This window comes from Geotrypetes seraphini, chromosome 19 (assembly GCF_902459505.1).
Source record: "Geotrypetes seraphini chromosome 19, aGeoSer1.1, whole genome shotgun sequence".
NCBI classification, from domain to species: Eukaryota; Metazoa; Chordata; class Amphibia; order Gymnophiona; family Dermophiidae; genus Geotrypetes; species Geotrypetes seraphini.
Genome location: NC_047102.1, coordinates 29,677,931 through 29,705,078, shown reverse-complemented (window position 1 = coordinate 29,705,078; position 27,148 = coordinate 29,677,931). Strand labels below are relative to the sequence as shown.

General features: G+C 44.3%; 1 protein-coding gene across 1 annotated transcript; it reads right to left on the bottom strand.

Moving 5' to 3' along the window:
• Positions 1–1,420: 1,420 nt before the first annotated feature.
• Positions 1,421–27,061, bottom strand: RIC3 (RIC3 acetylcholine receptor chaperone). Its single transcript, XM_033928750.1, has 6 exons — positions 26,944–27,061; positions 25,893–26,098; positions 21,807–21,885; positions 18,640–18,733; positions 11,801–11,946; positions 1,421–2,457 (listed from the first exon to the last, which is right to left on the bottom strand). Exons 1-6 carry the CDS (start codon positions 27,056–27,058, stop codon positions 1,922–1,924), a joined length of 1,176 nt encoding a protein of 391 aa, XP_033784641.1. The 5' UTR covers positions 27,059–27,061; the 3' UTR covers positions 1,421–1,921.
• Between the last annotated feature and the right edge of the window lie 87 nt (positions 27,062–27,148).

Here is a 27,148-nt window from a genome sequence, read left to right as displayed (position 1 = left end):
TTGACTTCCATTACCATGTCCACAAGTGGCAAGGCAGACCATGACACTTTATTCTGGATATTTTTAAACATAGATAGCATTCCATTGATTGTATTTTTTGTGAGGGATGTAATATTATAAGTGCATGCACATGTAGAAGTATGCATACAAAATATGAATGTAAATGCAAACTATCCTCAACCAACCTCCCAGAAACACCCGCATCCGATCCAGCTAAACTTAACATGTATGCCCACAAGTTTACGCACATACTGGGTGGATAGTTTTACAAAATCCTTTTTCCATGGGTTAAGCACCTGTAAATATACTCTCAAAATGTATCCTTCCTTTGTGTAGTTTTATGTAAAATAATAAACATATATCCCCCCCTGATATTCAGTCAGCAGCACTCAGATTTATTTTTGTAAATCTTTATTTAAATACTGCAGCTACAACTCAAAGAACAGACATCTAGACAGGGCACTCAGATGTTTTAAAGCACTAATCATTGCAGGCTAACTTAGTCCCAGATATTCAGTGATAGGCCATGTCCAGGTTCCAGCATTAAATATGTGGCATGACTGACCAGATGACTGCTAGTACTTATTCATGTCCTGATCACCATTCAGCTGGGATCTGCGTAAAACAATTATATAGGACCCAGCTGAAGACTGGACAGGACCAGGATAAGGGGATTTACCAGTCTGACACCCCCCTGTTGCATTTCCTATATTTTTCTGATCTTCCCTCCACAGATCTGATCTCCCTCTAATCTTACAACACCCCTCCCCCAGCACCCAATCATCATTCCAAGTCTCTCCCTGCCTAGAAGGGTAAAGACTCCCTCCTCTGACCTCTTGCCACACCCAGGACTTACAAGGAGGAGATCCCTAGTGGTCTAGTAGGGCAGTGCAGAAGCAGTCCCCTTCTGCTCCTGTTCTCTATGCCTCCACGTTCAAAGTGGTAGCTGTGATTCCTAGCAGTAGTCTCGCGATACTACCACTAGAGGGCAGCCTTCCAAACAAGGATACTGCCACTAGAGATCATTGTTTACATTTCAAATCTGCAGCTGGATGGGGCAGCAGTTCCCCACTGGACTACCATGGATCACCTCTGGGTAAGTCCTACAGGTGACATTGGTTGAGAGTGTTTAGCGGCAGCCTTTCCATGCAGGGTGGGGCTTGGAATAAAGATCCAGCAAAGAGGGGGAGGGGGGTTCAGTGGCATAGTGAGAAAGGTTGGTGCCTGGGGTAGTGGTGCCTGGCATCACCATGCCATGAGCCTCCTATTCTTCCCCACCACACCGTGCACCCCTGCCACCACATACCTCTTGAAATGTTCACTGGTGAGAGCAGCATCTTCCACCCACTGCTCACGCCAGCCTTGGCTCTCTTCTGACATCACGTCCTGGTACCACGACCAGGAAATGATGTCAGAAGGAAGCCAAGGCTGGCACGAGCAGCAGGTGGAAGATGCTGCTCATGCCAGTGACCGTTTAAAGAGGTACATGGGAAGCAGAGAGGAGGAGAGGTGTCAGTGATCCCTATGAAGATGATTCCCAGGGTGGTCCACCTCCCCCTCCTTTTACTATTCCAGTGAAGGGGGGGGTAAGATCATAGAAGTGGGATCATAAATGGTGGGCTGCATTGGAAAACCATGGCAGGGTTAGACCACCTCCCCCGAGGTTATACAGATGCTAGATGATATTCAGTGCTGGCACACACATAGCTAAGTAGACAAAATTAGGACTGAATATAGCCTGAGCCTGCATAACTGCCAGCTCCTCCCCAATTCTGCCATTGGATAGGCCTGATACTACCCAGACTCCACCTGGGTAGTTAAGAGACCATTTTTAGCAGCACAGCCTGGTGAAATGTCACTGAATATCAACAGCTGGTCTGCTCAGTGTTTTTTAAACAGACAGGAGCCTCCCCTGCCCCCCTTAAACTATGCTAAATATGGACCCCAACAATAACAATAAAAAAAATAATTCTGATCCTTTTCTGCCGCGTTTTCGTAACGCGCCCAGTTCATGACTTTGGATAGCTTTGTTATTTGCTTCCCCTTCAATTTCATCTTCAGAATCCCAGCAGAAGCCATCATCGAAATGGCCATCTTGATCACTGCAGCTGTCTGAACCGAACCCAGAATTCTCGGCTTGGATGGCGGGATCACTATCTTCATGGTCATAACTGGGGTACTTGTCAACCGTCTGACTCCAACGGAGGTCCTGACTCCAATCACTACAGGTGGCCCACTTGGCATCCTCCTCATCCCTGAAGCTGTCGTGGATTTTGCTAGGATTCCCTGCTAACATTTCACTGTATGAATTATCCTCATCTTCCTCAACTTCCATCCTTTCTGCTAATTCCTCTGCAGATGGCTGATCTATTTCAGAGCAATCAACAAGAACTGTGTCAAACCTGCCTCTGCAGCAGTCAGCATTTTCATAGAGAGGGCATGTTTCTTCTGGATAACCTTCAAACAAAATATCCATAATTAACAGACAAAACTAAAAAATTACAACAAAATGTTTAACAAAAATATATCTGTATAATTTATACATGTCTAAGGAAACCAAAATTAAAGTAAAATGAGAGATTTTGTTCACCCTACTAAAGTGATGAAAATTGATTTTAATATTTCTACAAAGCTTAGATACATTTATAAAGAATGATACTGTAATTTAGCCTCTTGTGCATATCAGACCTTATACAGGCTCTATAATAAGCCATTGTTGGAAACCCCCCTCCCCCCAGCAAAAGAAATCTACTGAAGAGGTATATAATTTTCAAAACGAGAGACTATAATAAAATGAGGAAAATGGTTAAAAAGAAGCTAAAAGGATCAGTTATAAAGGTTAGGACTGTAAACCGGACATGGATGTTATTTAAAAATACCATCATGGAAGCCCAGACTAGATGTATTCCACGTACTGGCAAAGGTGGAAAGAAGAAGAAACGAGAGCCGGCATGGTTAAAAGATGAAGTGAAAGAGGCTATGAGAGCCAATAAACATCTTTTAAAGAATGGAAAAAGAATCCAAATGAAGAAATAAGAAGAGACACAAGAACTGGCAAGTTAGATATAAAACATTGATAAAGAAAGCTAAGAAAGAATATGAAGAGAAACTTGCAAAAAATTCAACAATTTTTTTAGGTACTGTACATGAGAAGTAGAAAACCTGTGAGGGAATCTGTGGGACCGTTGGATGATCAAGGAGCAAAAGGGGCGCTCTGGGAGGATAAAGTCATAGCAGAGAAACTGAATGATTCTTTCCTTCGGTCTTTACGGAAGAAGATGTAAGAAATCTACCTGAACCGGAAATGGTTTTCAAGGGTGATGATGTGGAGGAACTGAAAGAAATCTCCGGTGAATTTGGAAGACATACTAAACCAAATTAATAAGTTAAAAAATGATAAATCTTCTGGACCGGATGGTATACATTCCAGGGTACTAAAAGAACTCAAACATGAACATGCTGATCTGCTGTTAGTGATCTGTAACCTGTCACTAAAAAGGTCTGTAGTACCTGAAGATTGGAGGGTGGCTAATAATATGCCGATTTTAAAAAAGGGTTCCAGGGGAGATCCAGGAAATTACAGATCGGTAAGCCTGACTTCAGTGCTTGGCTAAATGGTGGAAACAATTATAAAAAAATAAAATTGTAGAGCATGTAGACAAACATGATTTAATGAGACATGAGTCAGCATGGGTTCAGCTAAGGGAGATCTTGCTTCACCAATTTACTTGACTTCTTTGAAGGTGTGAATAAACATGTGGATAAAGGTGAGCTGGTTGATATTGTGTATCTAGATTTTCAGAAAGCAGGGATCTGTACTGGGACCAGTGCTATTTAACTTTTTATAAATGATCTGGAAATTTGAACAAGTGAGGTGATTAAAATTGCAGATGACACTAAACTGTTCAAAGTTTTAAAACACATGCAGAGTGTGAAAAATTGCAGGCAGACCTTAGGAAATTGGAAGACTCGGCATCCAAGTGGCAGATGAAATTTAATATGGACAAATGCAAAGTGTTGCACATTGGGAAGAATAACCCAAATCACAGTTACTGGATGCTAGGGTCCACCTTGGGGGTTAACGCCCAAGATAAGCAACTGGGTGTCATTGTAGACAATACGATGAAATCTTGCACCCAATGTGCAAACAAGATGCTAGGAATTATTAATAAAGGTATGGTTAACAAGACTAAGAATGTTATAATGCCTGTGTATCGCTCTATGATGCTACCTCACCTGGAGCATTGTGTTCAATTCTGGTCTCTTTATCTCAAGAAAGATTTAGCGGAACTAGAAAAGTTTTGAAGAAGAGTACCAAGATGACAAAGGGGATGGAACTCCTCTTGTATGAGGAAAGACTAAAACGGTTAGGGCTCTTCAGCTTGGAAAAGAGATTATTCTTATGTGGAAAAATCAAAATACTGGCAATATAGGGGATGAAGCAGTCTGAGAAATAGTGTTTATCCACCACACCACTAGCTGATTTTATCATCCTCAACCAGGCTTTGACTTTCCACCACAGAGCAGTGTTATAAGGACAAAGCATGCTACTTTAGAATAATTCTTCAACCAAGGGATCCAATCCAAACGGCTCAGAATGATGCTACAAGGTCAAGAGAAGTAACCTTGAAAACGGCATTCAGACATTCTTTCCAGCCTTGATGCTTCTTCCCCCAGTTCTTGAAATTTTCCTCCTTTATTGCTGTCCTCACTCATTCCCAACCACCCTCTTTTGTTTGAAATACTTCTTCAAGCAGCCTTTTTCACTCATTCTCACCTCTACCTTTTCCATTTTTCCACAGCCTCTGTCAAATATCCTTCATTGTTTGGCCTCGGGCAATAGCAGTAGAACAACCGACTCTGCTCATGTCAGTGGAGAGGACAATGGTCCAACGCCTGAGGCTTACCACACGAGACCTACTGCACTTTTGAACAAAGAGATGGCAACACCTTTATTGCTCTTGGATAAGTCGACTGATTTCTTGAAAAGACTTTCTGCTTGGGTTTTTTTTTTGTTCATACAAGTGCTGGACCCACTGCCCTGCAGCGGGAGTGATTCTCCCTCTTCCCTTGCTCTCTTTTACTTGTGGGCCATCTCGTGGATTCAAATGTGGGTGCTGAGCATGAGTGAGCTTTTACTGCTTCAAGGGGTGATCACAATCATTTTTACACAGAAGAAAAGATGTGCAGTATATATGTTTTATGTCAGTTTGGGACTAGCACTTGCTGGGGACTTCTTATAGACCCATCTTCATTTTGGTCATCATTACAGCATTCTTGGAGGCTTGGGATTTTTTTCTTTAAGTTAAAAGGATCATTGTTCACAATCTTGAGAGCATTTTTGCAGATAAATTAGTATATTATTTATTAGTACCGGTGAAGCTTTGAGAAATTTATAACTTTTCTGAAAAATTATAAAGAAAAAAAAAATGCTATGTGTAGGATTACCAGAAATACAGCCTCTCCAATTGAACATATTAAGGTGTGAACTTCAGAATGGTCTCCACATGGAAAAGTGCTACCCTGGGCCTTACCAAGCCAAATTTGTGCCCTGAAGAATATGCCCCCTGGTGCCCCATCCCTGCCACTGCACCATGGTCAAGAAAAGGAGACAATAGAGAGGGATCAATTTTCGCCACACTGCTTGCACAGCTTTCAGGACAGTCCTGATGACACTTTCTTTTCCTACTGTTTATGTGCTCAAAACTTACCTGTAAATTTAATTTCCTTATCCAGAAAAGTGGGTTATGTCTCTTTTCCAGCAGATGGAGACAGAGAAAAACAAATCACAGCTGGCTTCACTCTACAATGGAGCTGGTGTTGCCTTCCACTCTTCAGAACAAACAAAGAAAAAAAAGGGAAAAACCTGCAGACAGGAGTACAAGATGAAGGCTAGGTTTATTAAAACAAATATATATTGCAGTTAGTGTCACCACCTTTGTACAAATCAGGAGACCCAACACGGTCCGTGTTTCAGTTAACACGCCTTCATCAGGGTCCCTAATTTGTAAAGGTCTCGAACCAAACCGCAACAGAAATAAACAAGCCTGTGTAAACACCAAATCAAATTGCGGGAAAAGTCTCTCCATAGCAAAATCACTGTACATGCCTATATCAAGGCCAAGAACCCAGGATGAAAGCTCTATCAAAGTAAAATCAATTGTATGAGCCTTCAAAACACCATCAAAACCAAACCTGATACAGCCACAAAGAACTCTCCTTGGTTAGTAACCTAGAGTTGAGAAAACTCCAAACCAAGTTTAAAATTAATTCTGGCAACAATACATTCACTGTTTTTATTCTCAGCTGTCAGTTTCCCAATGGGTTCTGGACTGGTCCAGCAGAATTCAAGAAAATGAACTTAATAGATGTAAGTTTAAATTCCACCTTATTGTCCATGCCAGATCAGCCCAGATAAGTAAAAAGTACTTAAGCTCCGGGTGAGTTTAGCCCTGCTACGGGAGAGATTCAGGGGCGATCGATCCTGTTGGGGATGGAGATCTTGCCCTCACCCGCACCAGATGCCCCACCTCCCTGTCCAGTTGACGTTGCTGCCCTGGATGCGGTTGGAGATGCCCCTGAGGTTCCTGCGGAGGAAGGGTCCAGGGCAGATGAGCTTCTGCCGATGTTTACCAGCTCTGGGGAGTTATTCCCTGACAGAGAGGACACTTTGGTAGCCATCTTGAAGACACTCCAGAGAGTGGATATTGCTACCAGGAAGACTTCAGAGGAGGTGAAAGCCTTGGGGATGAAGTTATATAACTTCATTAAAAAATCTGAACAAACCAATATTGAGACTAAGAATACTTTAACTAAAATACAAAATGAAGTACAATCCTTGCAAACCTATAAGACTGCTGCAATAAAAGATAGTGTTTTGCTACACCGGAAAATAGAGAGTATAGAAAATTTCAACCGACGGTTAAACGTGAGGATTTTGAATTTTCCTAAAACTCTGGGTATTTCTTCATATAAGATGTTTGAAAAGTATGCAATGGAAATTTTGTCTTATTCCTCTGAATATATTCCACCATTGAATAAAATTTACTACCTTCCATTGCCCAAAAAGTCTGCCCAAGAGCTTATGGACGGAGAGAAGATACATGTTCCTCAGACAGACTTGAACAATATATCTGCAATCCTAGAAGAATCTATTTCCGAGGTGGCGGAGAGAACTACACTACTGATTTCTTTCGTTTTTCAACAAGACCTCGACTCATTTATGAAGTTATATTTTATGTTTTCAAAATCTTTGTTTTATGGGAAAAGAGTATGGGCATAAATGGACATTACAAAGATTACCCAGGAGAGGAGGAAACAGTTTTTGTCTTTGAGGCAGGAAACAATAGCTTTGGGAGCCTCCTTTTTGTTTGCATATATATATATATATATTATAAAATATGCACAACTTAAATATGTATTTTTTCTCCCTGATCAGTTAAAATCCTTCCTGGAGCTGAAAAAGATGGCCTGAAGTTGACCCAGTGTTAAAAGAGATAGCAAGCAAAGTGTAGCCTTTATAGCCTTTCTTTGGAATAATTTTCTTTTTATAAGCCTCAAATGGTTTTTTTCTTGTAATTGTGGTCTAAGGAGGGATAATTAATTATACCACTTTTTATTTTGCGTGTATTAGTATTAAATTCGTACTGTATTGCTTGACAAGAAGTTTATTTTCTTGTAAAATTGTTGGAAATTAAAAATAAAGAATTAAATAAAAGTACTGAAGCTCTACTTAGACTGCATAGGAGGAAGCCATGATAATTCTGTTTCTTGTGCCCAAGGCAGACACTCTCCTGTCTGAGCATTCAAGCTTAAATGCTTAGAATTGGAAGGCAATAGAGGCATTATAATTTGGAAAGAGATTTGGACTCTGCCCTCTCCAGCGACTTGTCAACCTTTGGTGCTCTCCCTCCTCCCCCCCCCCCCCCCCCAACAAGCCAGAGGTGTGCAGGTTAAGCCTCCATCCAAATGCTGGAGGAAAAACCAGTGTGAAGCAATGGAACCTTTGAAAAAAAAAAATTGCATCCTCTGTAAAACTGACCCCACAGAGGCTCCAAATTCTAACCTAGGCCAACTGCATGGACTTCCTTGGCAATGACCATATGTTGCATATATTAGCACTGAGAAGTATCCCTATGAAGATTAGGTCTCTCAATGGCCAGGAAGCTAAGATAGAATTGGAAGGGGTTTTCCAAGAAAGAGATCTCAGACTGAGAAGAAGTTATGCAGATTCCCACTTGTATCTCAAGAAGGAACCCTACCTGACTCTTGATAGTTAAAGAATGCTTCTGTTTTATATTTCATGGCACTAAGATTGTAAGTTCAAAAAACATTCTTCTGCACCTTGACTGTGCCAGCTTTGTGATCCATAGCTAAGATTTACATGGCATAACTTTATTCTGACTCAAGGCTGGTTTCTTCTCTAAGTGACTGAATGTGAGAAGGACTTTCCAGCAAGTTCCCATCAGCTCTGTGGCACAAACTGATATCTCCTAGACTGTCTTACCTTCAAAGCTGAGATCATATTTACCTCCTCCTGAAGCTGCTGCTTCCTCATCAACTGTCCCAATCAAGGAGCCCCCCTAACTTAATAAGGCTTGCAGCTGAGGAGAAAATTAACTAGGAAGGCATCTTATAGTCCATTCTTCAGGAAAAATCTATAGACAAGTACTCATGAAAGTACTTCTGAACACCTTAGAACAGAGATGAGAGCGAGAGAGAGAGAGAGAAATATTGGATGTGGCAGTAGAGGGGGTGGGAGAGATGCACCCTGGATCTCTCTCTCTCTTTCTTTCCCCACTCCCTTTGCAGCAAGGGAGGGAATGAGAGAAAGACAGATGGACAGTGAGAGAGAGGGAGACATGTTGCTAATAGGGGTGGAGGAGAGAGGAAGAAAAGTTGGACTCATGGAGGGACAGAGAGAGATGGGGAAGGGAATGAGGTCCAGAGGAGAGGAAGCATGCAGGAAGCAGAAAGAAAGAAATATTGGATGCACAGTCGGAAGGAAGTGCAACCAGAGACTCATGAAATCACCAGACAACAAAGGTAGTAAAAATGATTTTATTTTCAATTTAGTAATCAAAATGTGTCAGTTTTGCTGTCTATATTTTGCACTATGTCTATTTTTATATAGTTGTTACTGAGGTGACATTGCATATTTTAAAGTCATCTGCCTTGACCTCTTTGAAAAAAATAGAATATAAATAATCTAATATAATAAAATGCTAGGCCGCGCATGCGCACTAAAAAAAACGTGTTCCATGATGTCGCGAAAACACGAGTGCGCATGCGCACGTTTTACGTCATGACCTACTCTCCACCTCGCGCCACCTATCACTGTCATCACCTGCTCTCCACCGATCACTGTTCCTCCTGCACCATGCCACGCCAGGCATGTCCGCAGCCGGCCTCGAGCTCCTGGGGGCCGGCGGCACTGTGCTGAGGTCCCGCCTCCCGCTTCCGCACTACATGGCACCGCCAGACCCCGGCCCTACACTGAGATCCGCGATCGGGTTGCCATGGAAACCCCGCCGCAGCCTCGCAGCTAGGTAGGGGACAACAATCGCGCTTATGTTCAAGCCACCGCTACGACTCCCCTCTCGAACCGCACCAGGATCGAGAGAGGAGCTGCAGCGGGGGCTTGAGCATAAGCACCATTGTTGTCCCCCTACCTAGCCGCGAGGCTGCGGCGGCCTTCCTCACCCGGCTCACATTGAATCCAAGTAAACAACCGGGGCTGCCTAAAGAAACAAAGTTTCACGGTGCTTGGCCCGCCAAACAATTCCTGCCGTTGTCGAAATTTGGCCCACCGTTCCTTCCCTTCCTCCATCAGGTACAGTTCACCTCCGCCTATGTTAAAAGGAGCTGCTTTGAAATTGGAGCCCTGCCGCCACCGTAATACATTCCCTCTGCCGCGGTCCCATATGTCAGAGAAGGGGCGGGACCAAGGCAGAGGGGAACGTGCTACAGCAGTGGCAGGCCTCCGATTTCGACGCGGCTCCTTTTAACATTGGTGGATTCACTGCACCTGATGGAGGGAGGGAAGGAAAGGTGGTTGTGTGCTGTTGAGCCCCTCTTTGCCCTCAGACCCTCTCCTAACTGCTCCCTCCTGTCTCAGACCACTGGGGGGAGGTGCCTGTCTTCAGCTGCAGGGATGGAGGGAGGGAAGAAGAAAGAAGGGGCCCTGGCAAGCGAGTTATCAAAAGCCAACCATAGCCTGGGACCCCTACATGATATGAATAATGACCAGACAACAAAAGGTAAGAAAAATAATTTTATTTTCTGTTTTGTGATTACAATATGTCAGATTTGAAATGTGTCTTGAGGGAGGCTTCCGCCGCGGCTTTGGACAGAGGGGTACCATTTTCGTGGGAGCCGGCCTTCGGAGAGGCTTGGGACGCGGGGACGGATGCGGGAGGGGCTGCCGCTGCGAAGGGCTTTGGTGGGGGAGCCAGCCAGACCACAAGTGTGGGGACGTTGTAAGCGCGGATTGGTCAAGGAGCCGCCGCTGCTGAAGCTTTGAAATTGCTCTCCCACCGTCACTCCCTCCCGCCCCGGCTCTGCCTCTGCCCCTGCCCAGGTTCAAAAGCAGGAGACATCTAGCACCCGTTAATCTAACGGGCTTAAACACTAGTAATTAATATTTCCTCTGTGTACAGTGTGCTTTGTGTTTTTTTAATTTTGTGGTTACCATTATGTATTAATTAGAATATATTGTGTGTTTATGAAAAATGAATGGAAGAAATTGCATGACAATTAGTACTATTATTATGGGGGTGGTGTCAGGGGCAGAGCTTGGGTGGGTCTGGGGCGGAGCTTGGGCAAGAGTACTCGATTGATATTGGTTAGACTTAAGGGGTACTTGGCTTGAAGAAATTGAGAAGCTCTGCCTTAGAAAGAAAGAGGGCATTGTGATGCTATATGCATAAGGATCACATAAAAAGAGATGGAAATGTATGAGAGGCATGTCCAAGGTACTATAACCACAGCTGTTGTTTTGGAGACTAGAATCCTCTATGTCAGAGCAGACAAGGAAAAGAAAAATCTGGAATCCCGAGACTGAGACCTTGAGTCCTGTGAGCACATATGCCAGTACCTTTTCATCCAAAGGAATCAGACCAGTTTGCTATGAACTCAGCATCCTTCTTAGCTGTGAGAATCAGTCCACAGAATGTCCTTTGGGGCCCCATTAGGACTCTGCTTTGCCAGGGAAAGATAGCCTGAAGACCACAGTCTTGTGGCCTAGTGATTCTGCTGCATTAGTCCGCAAGTCTGCATCATCTGCCGAACACAGAGAAATTCTAAAAAGTGGAAGACAGCAGTGAAGTATGCTCTGAGATTTTCTCTGTCTCCATCTGCTGACAGGAGGACATAACCAACTTGTCTTGACTTTTCTGACACAGCCAACAAGGAATAAGCTATTATGTTTTACAGAGCTTTATTCAAATGTTGGTTCTTATGACAACAATACATATTTATCACTATAAAGCAGTGGTCTCAAACGGCTCGCCAGGTACTATTTTGAGGCCTTCAGTATGTTTATCATAATCACAAAAGTAAAATAAAACAGTTTCTTGATCATATGTCTCTTTAGCTGTAAATGACAATATTATTATTAAGACTTAGCCAATAGGAAAGATTTATAAACTATAAAGAGCTTTACCTCATGCAAAATTGTCATTTATTTAATGACATTAATTCTTTTTTCTGAGGCCTTCAAAGTACCTACAAATCCAAAATGTGGCCCTGCAAACAGTTTGCGTTTGAGACCACTGCTATAAAGCAATACTTTATAGCTCACCTTCCTGGTCCTGCATGTAAGGAGCTTCTTCTGCCTCCTTCTCAGGGGAGACACCGCCAAAGAGTTTACCCTCCTTCATGACTCTTGTGATTTCCTTCAGCTGTTCCAGCAATTTCTGTTCTTGATCTGCACTTACAGGTTCAGCCCTGATTAAAAAATCACAAGAGAGATGACTAGCAACACTCTGTTCTGGAATGTTCTACACAGTGCAACACAGAATAATATGACGGCAGACAACGACTCTAAGGATCATTGAGTCTCCCATTCCTGATGATTCCTGAGATTGTGATGTCATAATGCCTTATTCCACAGTGCCTCAGAGCCAACCTCATCAGTGATGTTACAATGGCTTAATGGTCCTATACTTGGCTCATGTAAGAATATAAGGATAGTCTTACTGGGTTATACCAAAGGTCCATCAAGCCCAGTAGCTTTTCCCTCGCTTCCTTGCAGCTAAATATCATCTGTACTTATGTTACCATTTTAATTTCCTTTATACCAGAGCAATTATATTTGGATTTACGGATAGTATGGGGTTAATATTCAGACCACGGGAGCCAAATGGCAAACCCGAAACCTGAACACCGGCATTGAATTTCTGGTCTAAGTTCAGCCATGGTAGACGTAGCCGGCCAATTCAATATTCATCAGCAGACTGGCTAAGTCATAGAGGCTAAAAACAGATCTGCTATTTAGGCAGGCCTATCTGGCCACTCAACTAAGCCAGTGAGCCAATGAATATTGGTGTGACTAACCAGTGACGGGGCTAGCCACTGAATATCGGTGGTTAGATGGCTTAGCGCTATTTAGCCAGTGGTTTCCGTTTAAAATGCTACCATTTTTCATTCAGAACTCCAGCCATACTGTAAAAGTGCATAATGGCATAACATTATACAATTTCTTTTTGGTATAAACATATTTAAGCCCCTCCCTAGTCCCAGGCAAAATGCAACCAGACCACAACCCCTTGCCAAAAGGACGTATTGCAGTCAATATCCTGGCTTTATAAAATCATGGATTTAGACATTTATGTAATACTAGTATTTTAGCCCGTTACATTAACGGGTGCTAGAATATATGTCTGTCTGTCTTTATTTCTGTCTCTCTCTCCCTCCTGCTGTCTTTCTTTCTTTCTGTCTGTCTCTCTCCCTGGCCCCCTCTGTCTGTCTGTCTTTCTGTGTCTCTCCCTGCCTCTGTGTTTTTCTTCTTTTCTTTCTGTCTCCCTTCCTCCCGCTGTCTGTCTTTCTTTCTATCTATCTTTCTCTCTCCCTGCCTCCTATGCAGCAGCATTTCTCTCCCCCCACTTCCCTGTGCAGCAGCCACAGCAGCATTCCCTCCCCCTCCATTTCCCTGTGCAACAGCATTTCCCCCACCCTACTTCCCTGTGCAGCAGCAGCATTTCGACCCCCCCCACTTCCCTGTGCAGCAGCCACAGCAGCAGCATTCCCTCTCCCTCCATTTCCCTCCCCCCACACCACTTCCCTGTGCAGTAGCAGCGTTTCCCCTACCCCCCTTTCCCTTCCGGCTCCCTTAGTCCCTTACCACCCCTCTTCCCTTCCCGCGGTCCTGACAAACCTGCTGATTCCAGAAGCATCTGCAGCACTCTACACACACTGCTTCGGGGCCTTCTACTGCCCTGATTTACTCTGGCACGTCCCCAATGACATCATCAGAGATGCGGCAGAGCTTCTGGAGTCGGTAGGTTTGGAGTCGGAAGTATTCTCCGACGCTGGTGAGGTTCAAAAATAAACTTTGTCAGTCTGGCCGGAGCCGGAAAGCCCGTTGAGAGAGAGAGAGGCGTGGTAAACGCGCATGCACACTCTGCCGACCACGGAACTACAGATCAAGTAACACGCCAGTAAGAGTGCGCATGCGCGGCTAGGGTTTTATTATATTAGATGGATATCGAAATGTCAGTTTTCAGATGTCTAAAGCATGATTGGATCTTCTAAAATAAGGGTCATAGTACAATAGTAAATGATGACAGAAAAAGATCATGGCACGGGGACCAATTTTTCCCCGTCCCCGCGAGAGCTTATTTTCCCGTCCCGTCGAGTTCTTTTCCTGTCCCTGCCCCATTCCTGCAAGCTCTGTCCTCATCTGCACAAGCCTAAAACCCTAAAATCATAAGTGTTCGAGGCTTGTGTGGTTAAGGCAGAGCTTAGAGAAATGGGACAGGGACGGTGACAAAACTTGCAGCGACGGGATGGAAAAATTGAGTTCCTGCGGGGACGGGGAACAAAATGTTCCCGTGTCATTCTCTAATCTGCGTGGTCCTTCCAGTCTGCTCATTAAGGGGCATTTTTAGAAAACTTCAGAAAAACGGCACCTTAGCACACCTTTACACAGATCTTTCCTGTGTACTAAGGCCATTTTCTGCCTTCCAGTGATTTCTTTATATGCAAATTTCAATGCATAAGACTTTACACAATGAAATTACATATTAAAAGCAGTCAAAGATATATATTGAATGTTCAGGTCTCAGAGAGTAATCTCAATATAAAGTTCGCTATGACTGGCTGGTAAACTCTTAAACACAAAAGGGGGTTACCTCCCCCTCTTCAGGGGTTTCATATCTCTGAGCGTACCATATAAATATAGGATTACTCTCTCGAGACCAGTTTTCCATTATAGTCAGTTTCTTTTTTATCTATTTACACCTGGAAAATAAGCAATTTTCTATTTTTGGCATCAATGGTCATGCGCCTGAGCCTTTACCCCCCACTATTTTTGTAAGCTGTTATAGGGGGAAACACCCTCCAGGGATTTAAGACAAAGTTAGACAAGTTCTTGCTGAACAAGAACGTACGCTGTTAGGGCTAGTCTTGGTTAGGGTGCTGGTCTTTGGCCAGAGGGCTGCTGCGTAAGCAGACTGCTGGGCATGATGGACCGCTGGTCTGACCCAACAGCGGCAATTCTTATGTTCAACAGAATGCCAACCATGAAAAGGCAGTGGCCAATATAGTATGACAATCCCAGCCCCCGCGCTGGTTTTGCCCCTAGATCAGGTAAGAAGATCCGGTGCAGAAGAGTTGATCAGGTCAGCTGTATTGAGCAGCTTGAGACTGACCTCCCTTGCCCATGCTGTAAGAGCAGAAATAAAGGTGACCAGTTTGATTATGGACAAACTGACAGGCAGCATTCTTATCCTGTCAATACATTAGCTAGAGCGGTTAAAGCCAAGGTGAAACCAAAACCCATTCCCCTCTACAGGCTAAAGGGGAGTGGCTTTGGGCCAATTAAAGGCAGGCTGAAGAAACAGTAAGTGGAGTGGAGAGTGGCGTGGCAGACATACTTGAGCAGGCTGAGGAAAGGCAGGAGCCTTGGCCAGACCAGGCAGATTGTACTATCTCATACTGGCCCATGAAAGAGGTGGAAGGAAGTCCACCCCCCCAACCTTTATACTCCAGAGGGTGGTGAGAGCATGGACTTTCAAGAGAATTGTACCAACACAGAAATCCTGCCAGAGCAAATGGAGAGCAGCTAAATCAATGAGTGTTTGTAAAGCAGCTGGTTGTTTCTCCTTAGGCATAGTGTGCTATATGGTTTCCATTGGTCATGAGTTTTGCATTTTTGCCAGTTTGCTTACCCGAGTTTATAAAGACTGCCAATTTCATGCTCTGCTTAGGCAGAAGAAAACTGTGTAAAAGCTGTGTTTTGAATGCCTGCCAGTATCCACAGTGTCTGCCATTGCTGTTAGTAATTACAGGACTCCGTTCAGTTGAGTTGCTTACTGATAGTTGCTACAGCAACCTGAGAGCATTGAACAGAGTCTGGCTATTTCAGAGAATTGCAGAAGCTCTCTCTACTCCTGCAATATACATTTCTTGTATTTTGATATTTTACTTTATAAGAATAACTAACAAACAGAAGTGGTGGCTTCCTGGAAGCAACTTTACTTTGAGGGTTGGACAAGAGTTTTATTGTCTAGTGAAGAAAAGTTTGTTTGTTTCCAAGTTTTCTTTTGTTGTGACATACTGCAGTCAGGACTTTAGGGCTTTTGCCCTCATGCAAAGAACTGTTACTATCATTTACTGCAGTATTGGACTGGAGCTGGTTTAAAAGCTCATGATTATCATTTGTTCTGTTTGCCAAATCTATATATTTTCTTCTGCCTTTGTTTTTGAAGAACTGTTTTGAAGGCTGAATGCCATACGACTTTCCTTATGGTTTTGTATTGATGCAGAGTTGGACTAAGACCATATTCTGTTCATTTATTTTGACCACTGGTTCAAAATTAAAGTCATTTTGATTTCTGACTTTGGGACTGAGTTTGAATTTGTGAATGCAGCAAGTACTTACCAGTTCTCATGGGACTTGCGAGTCTCACGAGAACCGACGCAGGCACTGGAGAAGCAGCGTGGTGCCGGCTGGATGCTGAAAAGAATGCTCCTGTCCTGCACCACTGGCCGCGACAAGGCAGGAGGCAGCCAGTGAAGGTATTTACCGGGGGAGGGGGGGGGGAGGATGCATAGGCTGCCCCAGCCGCCCCATTGTATAGGCCGTTTTAGGTTTTAAAACGCTTAGCTAAGCCGCAGCTAGTAACATGGGGTGGCTTATCTAAGAGTTTTAAAACCGAAATCTATATTTCCTGTGGTCTATACATGGGGGTGGCCTATACATGGAAAAATATGGTACATACAGTATACAAACATCACATCATCACAACTGAGCCGATGGTTCTTCTCTCTCTGACGCTGCAGGAGTGTAACGACTGTTCTAAATGAGCGAGGTCTTGCAATACAAGTACGTATAGTATTTTGTATTAAAGTTTTTGGGTTGTGGAACGAATTGTTTGAGTTTCCATTATTTCCTATGGGGAAATTCACTTTGATATACGAGTGCTTTGGATTACAAGCATGCTTCTGGAACGAATAAAGCTCGCAAACCAAGGTTTTACCGTATATACTGTATGTTGTCATAGACATCTTTATCAGACTCAAGATATAGCTAGTGATCGATGCCCCTGACACAGGTGCTAAGACATCGAAACATGTTGGGCGAACTTTGAAATCTGCTTTGAAGTCTGAATCTTTCTACCTGAGGCCACTTTGTTTCTTTCATTAATAAAAGACCCTTTTTGAGCCCGTATATCTTCTGCTTTTTGTTTTCTACTCTGTTGTTGCAGTTTTTGATTGCCTCTATTTTCTGGCAGAATACACAATTAAACTAACAATGCCACAATGTTGATAACCATCAAAATTTTATTTGCTAAATTTAACCTTAAAGACACAACACCTGCACTCAAAGCAAAGGATGGAGACAAAGAGCGAAAAGCAGGAGTGTTGTGAGAGGCAGAGAATGTCTCAATGGCTTCATTATTCCGGCGCCGAAACAAAGCTGAAACATTCAGGAAATCAAAAAGAAAGCCACAGCATTCGGAAGTTTTGTTTCACAAACGTAACAAAAGGAAAAGACAGGGCTAGACTTAATTTGACATTAATTTTGTCTCAGACAAAGAAAGTTTTTAGAGGTTGAAATGGAAAGCATTCATTTCCACTTAATTACGTAAAACTGCAATTAACTAAACAGAGGGGGGAAGAAGAATGGAGAAGAAAGTGCCTGCAAAGATTATGACAAGGACAAAATTAGAATACAGAATGACAAGTGAGCTTGCTTTCTGCAAAAGAAAGATACGTTTTTATAGCGATCAGAATGCATGCTACATTTAAGTTCATTTGTGGCTGTGAAAAGATATTTCTTTAGGCCGATGCACAGAACTCCTGTGCTGTTCTGTACAGCGCAGGCGAATACTGTGGGGGAAAAGTGCTGAAAAATAACTTCCTAATGCTCAGCACTTATAGCATGCAAATTATATATGTGCTATGAGTGTTGAGGATCAGGAAGTTATTTTTCAGAACCTGGATGGCTCGTGCGCTCAAGAATTAAACAGTACGCAAGGCTCTTATGTGCATCCTCAATCAAACTGGGGGTCCAGGAAGTAGACAGTCTCTTATCGCTAGTGGCCCAGGAGGAGGAGGAGCCCATGCCACTGATGACCGAGGGGGAGGGCGCAGTGCTTAGTCACCCGAGCCCCAGCTGTTTCCCACTCCGCTAACAAATGAAGGAGGGGGTAGTGCTTGGTCATCTGAGCTCCAGCTGTTTCCTGCTCTACAGCACCGTACCGAGGGGAAGTCCTACTGCTTGCTTTTCTGTGGGAGGATCGGCAGGGTGAGACTAGGAGGTGACAAGTCGAAAGAGAGGCAGATGGCATGCATTCTATGCCCCTCTCCGGCTGAATGGCTGGAATGTTAAGCTGGGACCTGTCCAGCTGAAGTGTGTCTACACTAGTGCCCGTTTCCTGAAACCCTATCCTAATGCCAGCTCGGAGCAGGCATCGGGTTTTCAATAGTAAGGGCTGTGTTTGATTTGTGCGCCCTTTCTGAGCACTGGGAGGAATAGCCAAGCATCTCGTTTGACAAAAGAATAGCCTTACTGGCTCAGACCAATGGTCCATCAAGCCCAGTAACCCGCTCTCACAGTGGCCAATCCAGGTCACTAGTACTTGGCCAAAACCCAAGGAGTAGCAACATTCCAGAACCCAAAGAGTAACAAAAGAATCCAGAACCCAAAAGAGTAGCAACATTCCAAGCTACCGATCCAGGGCAAGCAGCGACTTCCCCATGTCTTTCTCAATAACAGACTATGAACTTTTCCTCCAGGAACTTGTCCAAACCTTTCTTAAAACTAGCTACATGTCATTTATGTTGTTCTTCAGCGCCCTTGCGCTGGTACCTTCCGAGTAAGTGTGCAGCCTAATGCCAGCACTAATTTCCTCTAGCGCCGGAATTAGGATTCTGAACATCTTCCTGCTTGTTTGGATTTGAAAGTCTACCTACCTCTCGCAGTTTGCTCCAATTCTACTAATGATCTTTTCCATGGCTTCTTCGGTTTCTCTTAGTTTGTCCTGCAGCTGGCTGAGCTCATAATCGGCTGAAATACAGACAATACCAAGGTTCACGACAGTACTGAAGACTATAAACTTAGTGGCATAGTGAGGGAGGTTGGCGTGTAGAGCAGTGGCACCCAGCATCGCCGTGAAGTGCACTCCAACTTTTCTCTGCCATGCAATGCACCCCACCCCCACTCTTCCACACTGCTTGAACACCTCCCTGCCTCCCATGTACCTCTTGAAATGTTCACCAGTGCGAACAGCATCTTCCACGTGCTGCTCGCGCCAGACATGGAACTCTTCTGATGTCACATCCTAGTCCTGCGACCAGGAAGCGACATCAGACGGGAGCTGAGGCCAGAGTGAGCAGCAAGTGGAAGAAGCTGCTTGTGCTGCTGAAATTTTAAAAGAGGTTCATGGGGGACAGAGAGGAGGAGAGGCGTTGGCGCTCCCCCGCAAAGATGGCGCCTGGGGTGGTCCACCCCCACACACCCCCTATGCCACTCTATAAACTCTCCCAGAGACAGTATCCTTATTATCCACTGTTACACTCTCAGCTGGGTGGTTTTATCACACCCATTTCAGACTTTTTACCACATACAAATTTCACCCGCTCCACCCATTTTAGATTTTTTTACCACATTCAAATTTCACCCCCTCCGCCCATTTCAGACTTTTTACCAAATACCACACACAAATTTTACCCGCTCCGCCCATTTCAGACTTACCACATACAAATTTCACCCACTCCACCCATTTTAGATTTTTTTACCACATTCAAATTTCACCCGCTCCACCCATTTCAGACTTTTTACCAAATACCACACACAACGCTCCGCCCATTTCAGACTTACCACATACAAATTGCACCCGCTCCACCCATTTCAGACTCTTTAAACTAAAACTTTATAGACCAGGCCATTTCTATAAAATAAAGCTTGACTCGGTTTATAGTAAATAAAATAGAATAGTTAGACACAGAAACAAACTTGAAAACTTACAATTTTGAAAATAGCCAGGTTTTTAAATTTTTACAGAAAGATTGACATGAACCTAATTCTCTCAACCATAGAGGGATATCATTCCATAATTCATTAGTTTAAATGAAAAAGATTTCCCCAGTTTATCAGTAATTTAATTAAAAAAAAAAAAAGTCGGCCTAAGTCGGCACTTGGACGATCAAAAAGACAGATCGTCCAAGTACTAGTATAAGTTCCGAATAGGGCCACTGAGCTGATCGTGGCTGCCGCGATCTGCTCAGTGGCCCAGGCAACTTGTCTCCCCGCACCGATGCCCAATCTCTCCTGCCGCGATCCCCCGCGACCGCCCCGAATCTTCCCCATCAGGAGAGATGCCCAATAAGCAGCATAAAATCAGTGTTATTCTTTTGGGATCTTGCCTGGATTGGGTACTGTTGGAAACACAATGGACCTTTGGTCTTTTCTAGTATGGCGATGCTCATGTTCTGACTAGACTGGCTAACGAGCCCATCAGCATCAATAATTAGATGCTAACTTGGCAACGATTTGGATTTGCATAAGCATCGTCCTACACATTATTCTAAACCAGGGATCTCAAAGTCCCTCCTTGAGGGCCGCAATCCAGTCGGGTTTTCAGGATTTCCCCAATGAATATGCATTGAAAGCAGAGCATGCACATAGATCTCATGCATATTCATTGGGGAAATCCTGAAAACCCGACAGGATTGCAGCTTTCAAGGAGGGACTTTGAGACCCCTGTTCTATAAAGATCTGGTGCAAATCGTTTAGCATGCAACTCAAATGGGGACATGGCCATGCAAAGAGCATGAGGAGGTCGGGGCATTCACTAAAAATACGCTCAGCATTACTGAATACCAGGGCTCCGTGCCTATATTACACCACAGCAGGTTTCAGTTGGTGTAAATCCTGGTGCCCAAAGTTTGCTGTGGAAATCAGCTCGGAGCCCTGTTTAAAGAGGAGATCCCTGTGGATTTTTTGGGGTGCCAAATTTCGAGCACCATTCACTGAATTTAGTCCTCTGCCACTTACGTTCATTTCTATAGAAGAGTGCTTTGGGGTTTTCTTACCGCTTACATGCACAAGAACATAAGAAAAGCCTTACTGGGCCAGACCGATGGTCCATCAATCCCAGTAGCCCGTTCTCACGGTGGCCATCCAGGTCACCAGTACCTGGCTAAAACCCAAAGAGTAGCAACATTCCAGAATCCCCAAAGAGTAGCAAGATTCCAGAATCCTCAGAGTAACAACATTCCATGCTACCGATCCAGGGCAAGCAGTGGCTTCCCCCGTGTCTTACCCGTGAAACAGGCAATTTTATGCACACTTATGCATCCAAATTGCACATTTTATAGAATTAAGAGGTTGACGTGTTTTATCTGCCACTGTATGGGTAGAAAGACTAAGGATGTGAGTTGGCAGGGCGAAGTGAAGCCTAATTTGCCAATCAGTATCACCATTACTGAAGTCTCCCTCGATATTTTATTTGATACTAACTTGTTTTGCAGTGGCATAGTAAAGAGGGGGGGCAGACCATTCTGGGTGCTGTCTTGGTGGGGTTGCAGCACCTCTATGCCCCCCATACCTCTTCCCCGCTCCCCGTACCTCTTTAAAATCTTTGCCAGCATGAGTTACTACTCCAGCCTGCTGCTTGCACTGGCCTGATGCCCTCTGAAATCACTTCCGGGTCATGGGGTCAGGAAGTGACATCAGAGGGAAAGCCAGCACAAGCAACAGGTTGGAAAAGCTGCTCATGCTGGCAAAGATTTTGAGAGGTACCGGGGTGGGAAGCAAATGTTGTGCAGAAGGAAGGGGGTTGGCACAGAAGGAATGGGGGGAGGGCGCGGACGGATTGGTGTGGAAGGAAGGGGTGAACACCCCCTACCCTCGCTATGCCACTGCTTGTTTGATACCAGTATCATGATGCGATGTGACAGGGTATTTGAATTCCTGATTGGATTATTTGATTGGTATCAAGAGAAATTCCTAAAGCTTCGGAAATTTGGTTTTAATTTCATCTGCCACTGTACCCATCCCAAACTAGCCAAAACATCAACACACACAATACTTCACACGTGGCAAGTTTTTTGTTTTTTCTTCTTTAAGTAATACTCACTTATTTTTCTCTTCAAGTTCTCTGTTGAAGATGAATAGGACTTTCTTTCTGCTTTATTGGTTTTTCCCTTGGAAGAAAGCTGATAATTGAAATAGGCCATTGTATTACATGAAATCCACTATAGAAGCCCTGAAGGCATGAACTTTAATATTGCAAATACCATGAAAGAAAAGTAGAAAAGTAATAAAACAGAATGTAAAACAAACCTGACAACTACAATGAAAATAAATAGCTAGAAAAAAAAAATAAATCATTGAAGTCACTATGAGGTCTTTTGACCAAGCTGTGATAAAAAGTGCTAGTATGCCCTTATGCAAATTTTTCAGATGCCCCCTCCTTGCAGAAATAAAAAAGGGGTAGCGTGTGCCAATGTAAACTTTTTGAAAGTGCCTGAGCGCGTCCCGTGTTAAGCCATTTTAAGCGGAAGGACTTGTGCTACCCACTTTACGCAGCTGCCCTTAGTAATTTCAGCAGAATCACTGAATTCCTGACAGCGAAACCAAAAGCACGTAAAATAAAGACATTTTGCAGGCATACTTTTATAATACAATAGTAGTGTTTAAAACCGGGGCTCGGTTAGTTAAGTCTTTACCACATAGAAAACACATGTTTAAGGGCAGCTGGCACTAGAGAATGACACGGGGATAAATTTGTCCCCATCCCTGCAGGAACTCAATTTCCCCGTCCCCGTGAGTTGTCATTGTCGCTGTCCCTGTCCCTGCCCCATTCCTGTAAGCTCTGCCTTACCCGCACAAGCCTCGAACTCTTATGATTTTAAAGTGTTTGAGGCTTGTGCAGATGAGGACGGAGCTTAGGCATAGGTGGAATGAGGCATTATGACATCACAATCTGAGCTCTAGAATGTTGCTACTTAGGATTTTAAAGGGTTCGAGGCTTGTGCAGATGAGGACGGAGCTTAGGCACTGGTGGAATGAGGCATTTGACATCACAGTCTGAGCTCTAGAATGTTGCTACTTAGGATTTTAAAGGGTTTGAGGCTTGTGCAGATGAGGACAGAGCTCAGGCATTGGTGGAATGAGGCATTCTGACATCACAGTCTGAGCTCTAGAATGTTGCTACTTAGAATTTTAAAGTGTTTGAGGCTTGCGCAGATGAGGATGGAGCTTGCAGGAATGGGGGGCAGGGACAGGAAAAGAACTCGCCGGGAAGGGGAAATGAGTTCCCGCAGGGACAGGGAAAAATTTGTCCCCTTGTCATTCTCTAGCTGTCACATACCTTTCTTAGCCCCATTCCCTCCATTTTATTGGTCTAAAACTTGAATGAGACCATAACACGGACATAACTGTCCATCAAGGAATGCATTAGATTATAGAAGATCTCTAAGATTTAAGAGCTTTAAGAAAAATATTTTGGATATGTTCGGATCCCAGCATATTCTAATTCAGTGGTTACCAATCCACCTATCAGAGATAATTCCTTGCGGGGATGGGTGGGGACGGAGAGGATCCTGAAGGGGACGGGTGGGGACGGAGAGGATCCTGGCGGGGACGGGTGGGGATGGGTGGGATTTCTGTCCCCGTGCAACTCTCTAATCTAGATACCAAGTGAATATTTTTAGTGTAGTGGTCCCCCCACCCCCACCCCTCAAAAAGACAAAATAGTATCCACTGTGAATTGTGATAAGGGAGTGCAATTGTCAGGGAGCATTTGTTGGGGTGCAATTATCAGGGCACATTTGACGGAACACCAAGTTGTCCATTGTATTTCTTGCTCTGGATCATTTATAATGGAGAAAAGAAGCCATGCCAGAGTCTCCCATGACTGGTTCTGAATTAGTGAGTTAGGGCCGGGGGACCAGTCATGGGAGACTCTGGCATGGCTTCTTTTCTCCATTATAAATGATCCAGAGCAAGAAATACAATGGACAACTTGGTGTTCCGTCAAATGTGCCCTGACAATTGCACCCCAACAAATGCTCCCTGACAATTGCACCCCAACAAATGCTCCCTGACAATTGCACCCCAACAAATGCTCCCTGACAATTGCACTCCCTTATCACAATTCACAGTGGATACTATTTTGTCTTTTTGAGGGGTGGGGGTGGGGGGACCACTACACTAAAATTATTCACTTGGTATCTAGATTAGAGAGTTGCACGGGGACAGAAATCCCACCCATCCCCACCCGTCCCCGCCAGGATCCTCTCCATCCCCACCCGTCCCCTTCAGGATCCTCTCCGTCCCCACCCATCCCCGCAAGGAATTATCTCCATCCCCAACTGTCCCCATAAAAAGCAGCAATTACTTCTGACAGGATCATCAATTCCACAGTTTCTTTTGCTGTTTTCCTTGTGAAATCTCTTTGGTGGAACCCTTTTTTTGTTTTCTGTTCAAACCCCCTCTTATAAACCCCTCTTTTAAACCCCCTCTTTTAAACCCCCTCTTTTACTAAGGCTGACGTGCCCATTATATTATATGGACGAACCCTGCTTCCAAAGCCTTCCATCCCCCTGGGAGTCCCGTGGGCCAGAGGGGGGTCCCCGTGGGAGTCCTGTGGGTTAGGGGGGATTCCCGCGGGAACCCCACGGGACCCGCGGGATTCCCGCGATCTCCGATCCTGTGCAGACCTCTAATCTAGATGATGATTATGGGAACCCTTTACATACGTGGATATCTGGAAGGCCCTGATTTGCTGAGACTCCTCAGGCCCCACCCAGATATCCACATATGGCAGATTTCGATTGGTGTGTGCATTTCACGGGACACAATTGGGGAAATTTGTCAGGACGCAATTGGCGTGCGCAGATTTGTCGGCGTACCGGATAACTTATACTGACGTGGGCTGGCATATCTTCTATGACATATCCATTTTATTGCAAGCTTTCAAATCACTTCCTCTTCTGAATAATGCCTCGTGCAGTTTTAGAATAGCAGAGACGAGCTACAGCCTCATTGCCTCAAAGAAGATAAATGGATCTCCGACCTCTTTAATTTTATATGAAGAAGGCTTGCCAGGGCCAAGTTAACCCAAACATCTGTAATTGACAAGTGCTCTGTCAACCACAAACAATATTTACATTGATTGATTAAAAGCAGGAAAGAATGTTTAATCAGCTACCGGTATATCCATTTTAAAACCATAGAGGGGGAAATTTTCGAGCAACTCGCATTGCAAAGTCCGTAAGTACCTTTCATGGGCGGTCTTTACGTCAGTTTTCACAAAGACAACTCACGTGCACTTTCGCTTTCACAAGTAGCCCAGGTGCAAAGCAACGCAATTGTTACCTTAGGTCAGGGGTGGGCAACTCCGGTCCTCGAAGGGTTCCCGGAATCCAGTCGGGTTTTCAGGATTTCCCCAATGAATATGCATGAATCTATTTGCATGCACTGCTTTGAATGCATATTCACTGGGGGAAATCTTGAAAACCCGACTGGATTCCGGCCCTCGAGGACTGGAGTTGCCCACCCCTGCCTTAGGTGCCAATTGGTTCTATAAAAGGCGCCTAGAAAAGCAGCATGTCAATCAAAGTTCGGCGCCATTTGCAGAATCACGCCTAAAGGCATCAAAATCAACTTGACGGGTAGACATGGGCATCTTAGGCGCCAGTATATTAAGCCAGGGTTTTCTTAGTCTAAAATATCAACGCCTAACTCTGGGCTAGATGCACTAAAATCCCCGATCGTCGCTAAACTGGTTTGTCTGGTTTAGTGACTGATCAAATTTGCTGACCTGATGCACAGAATGTCTCACCATGTGGTCCTACATTCTCTGATTCTGTCCTATAAATGAGGTCATTAATATTAACATCAGACATCCGATCGATGCCCTAAGCCAGGGCTAGGCAATTCTGGTCCTCGAGAGCCGGAGCCAGGTCAGGTTTTCAGGATACCCACAATAAATATGCATGAGATAGATTTGCTTCTCAAGGAGGCAGTGCGTGCAAATCCATCTCACACAGATTCATGGTGGAGATCCTGAAAACCTGACCTGGCTCCGGCTCTCGAGGACCGGAATTGCCTAGCCCTGCCCTAAGCTTGCATGCCAGAATCGGATCGGTATTACCGACCCAGAACACCTTACCCAAAATCCTAAAGAAACAGTTTCTGAAAGGATGATCATTCATACCTTAAAAAGGATGTACAAAATGTACAAAAAGATCCCAAATCCATAAATTGGTATAATCTGTCCTACAAGACTGTGCCTGGCCCCTCCGCTGCTCATTTTTGCCTTGGACATGGCCTCTGCCAAGGGGGGCCTGGGGTAAGGTGAGCCTGCAGACCTGCCTTCCGCCATCTTCTGGTGCAGTGCTGATGGAAATCGACCTGAAGTCCCTAAATAATCAATAGAAATCAATAGTGGCTGGATGATTGTTGCAGAGACAAAGAGCTGCTTTACCCTCTCCCTTCCCCCCCCCCCTTTTTACAAAACCATAGAGCGGTTTTTAACACCAGCTATGTCGGTAACAGCTCCGACGCTCATAGGAATTCTTATTAAATTGCTCTTTTAGCTTTCCAACCATAATGAATGTTTTGTCAAGCATGCAAAAGAAGGCAGCAACAATCATGCTATCCTTTCTTACCCCTCAGAAACCTTTTTCAAATGCCACATTATAAAATATGCATTTTCTCTAGGTTTCTTTTTATTAAACGATTGTTTTCTTACCTACAATTAATAAAATAAATAAATAAATATGGCCTAAGGATGTTTAGGCAACAGACAGATGCGTGTTCCCTAACAGCAGAAACACACTGACAAAATGTAAGTTTTCATCTGCATTATATGAAATCGACATCGTTTCAAAATGTTTACCCAACGTTTTCAGCCAGATCTTTTAATTTCCCCTAACAGCAGCTAGAAGCCAACCTTTGCATTTGCATCAATCTAAACAGTGATGATCCTTTCAGCTTCACTGATAAAAGCACTCCTCTAAGCTTTCTGGCTGTAAGCAGACCCCCCCCCCTTTTTTTTTTTTTCTTTAATGGATTTATAGCCTGGGAATGTCTGGTAAAGACCAAAGGAAGCAGCACACCCACAATACAGTCTATTTTGGAAAAGGACAGAGCTCGAGTGCAAGCCTAAATGGCTGACTGTCTGTCATATTAAAGCAGGCAGGAAAGCAGACGCGATCTTCTGGTGCCAGGAGACAAGAGACGGGCGATCAAGGGGCGCAGCTTACCCTCCTGCTGCCTGATCGGCTTCCCTCTGGATACAAAGGCCCTGGGGAGCAGCAGAGAGATGCAAAGAACGAGGCCAGAGACCGTGGCCACCTTCTGAAAAGTCGACAGGGCCATTTGTTAATGCCAGGCTGAAGATTCTGGGCTTGGAAGCTGGAAGAGCCCAGGACACCCGCAGTGACGCGACCAGAGAGACACATACAGCAA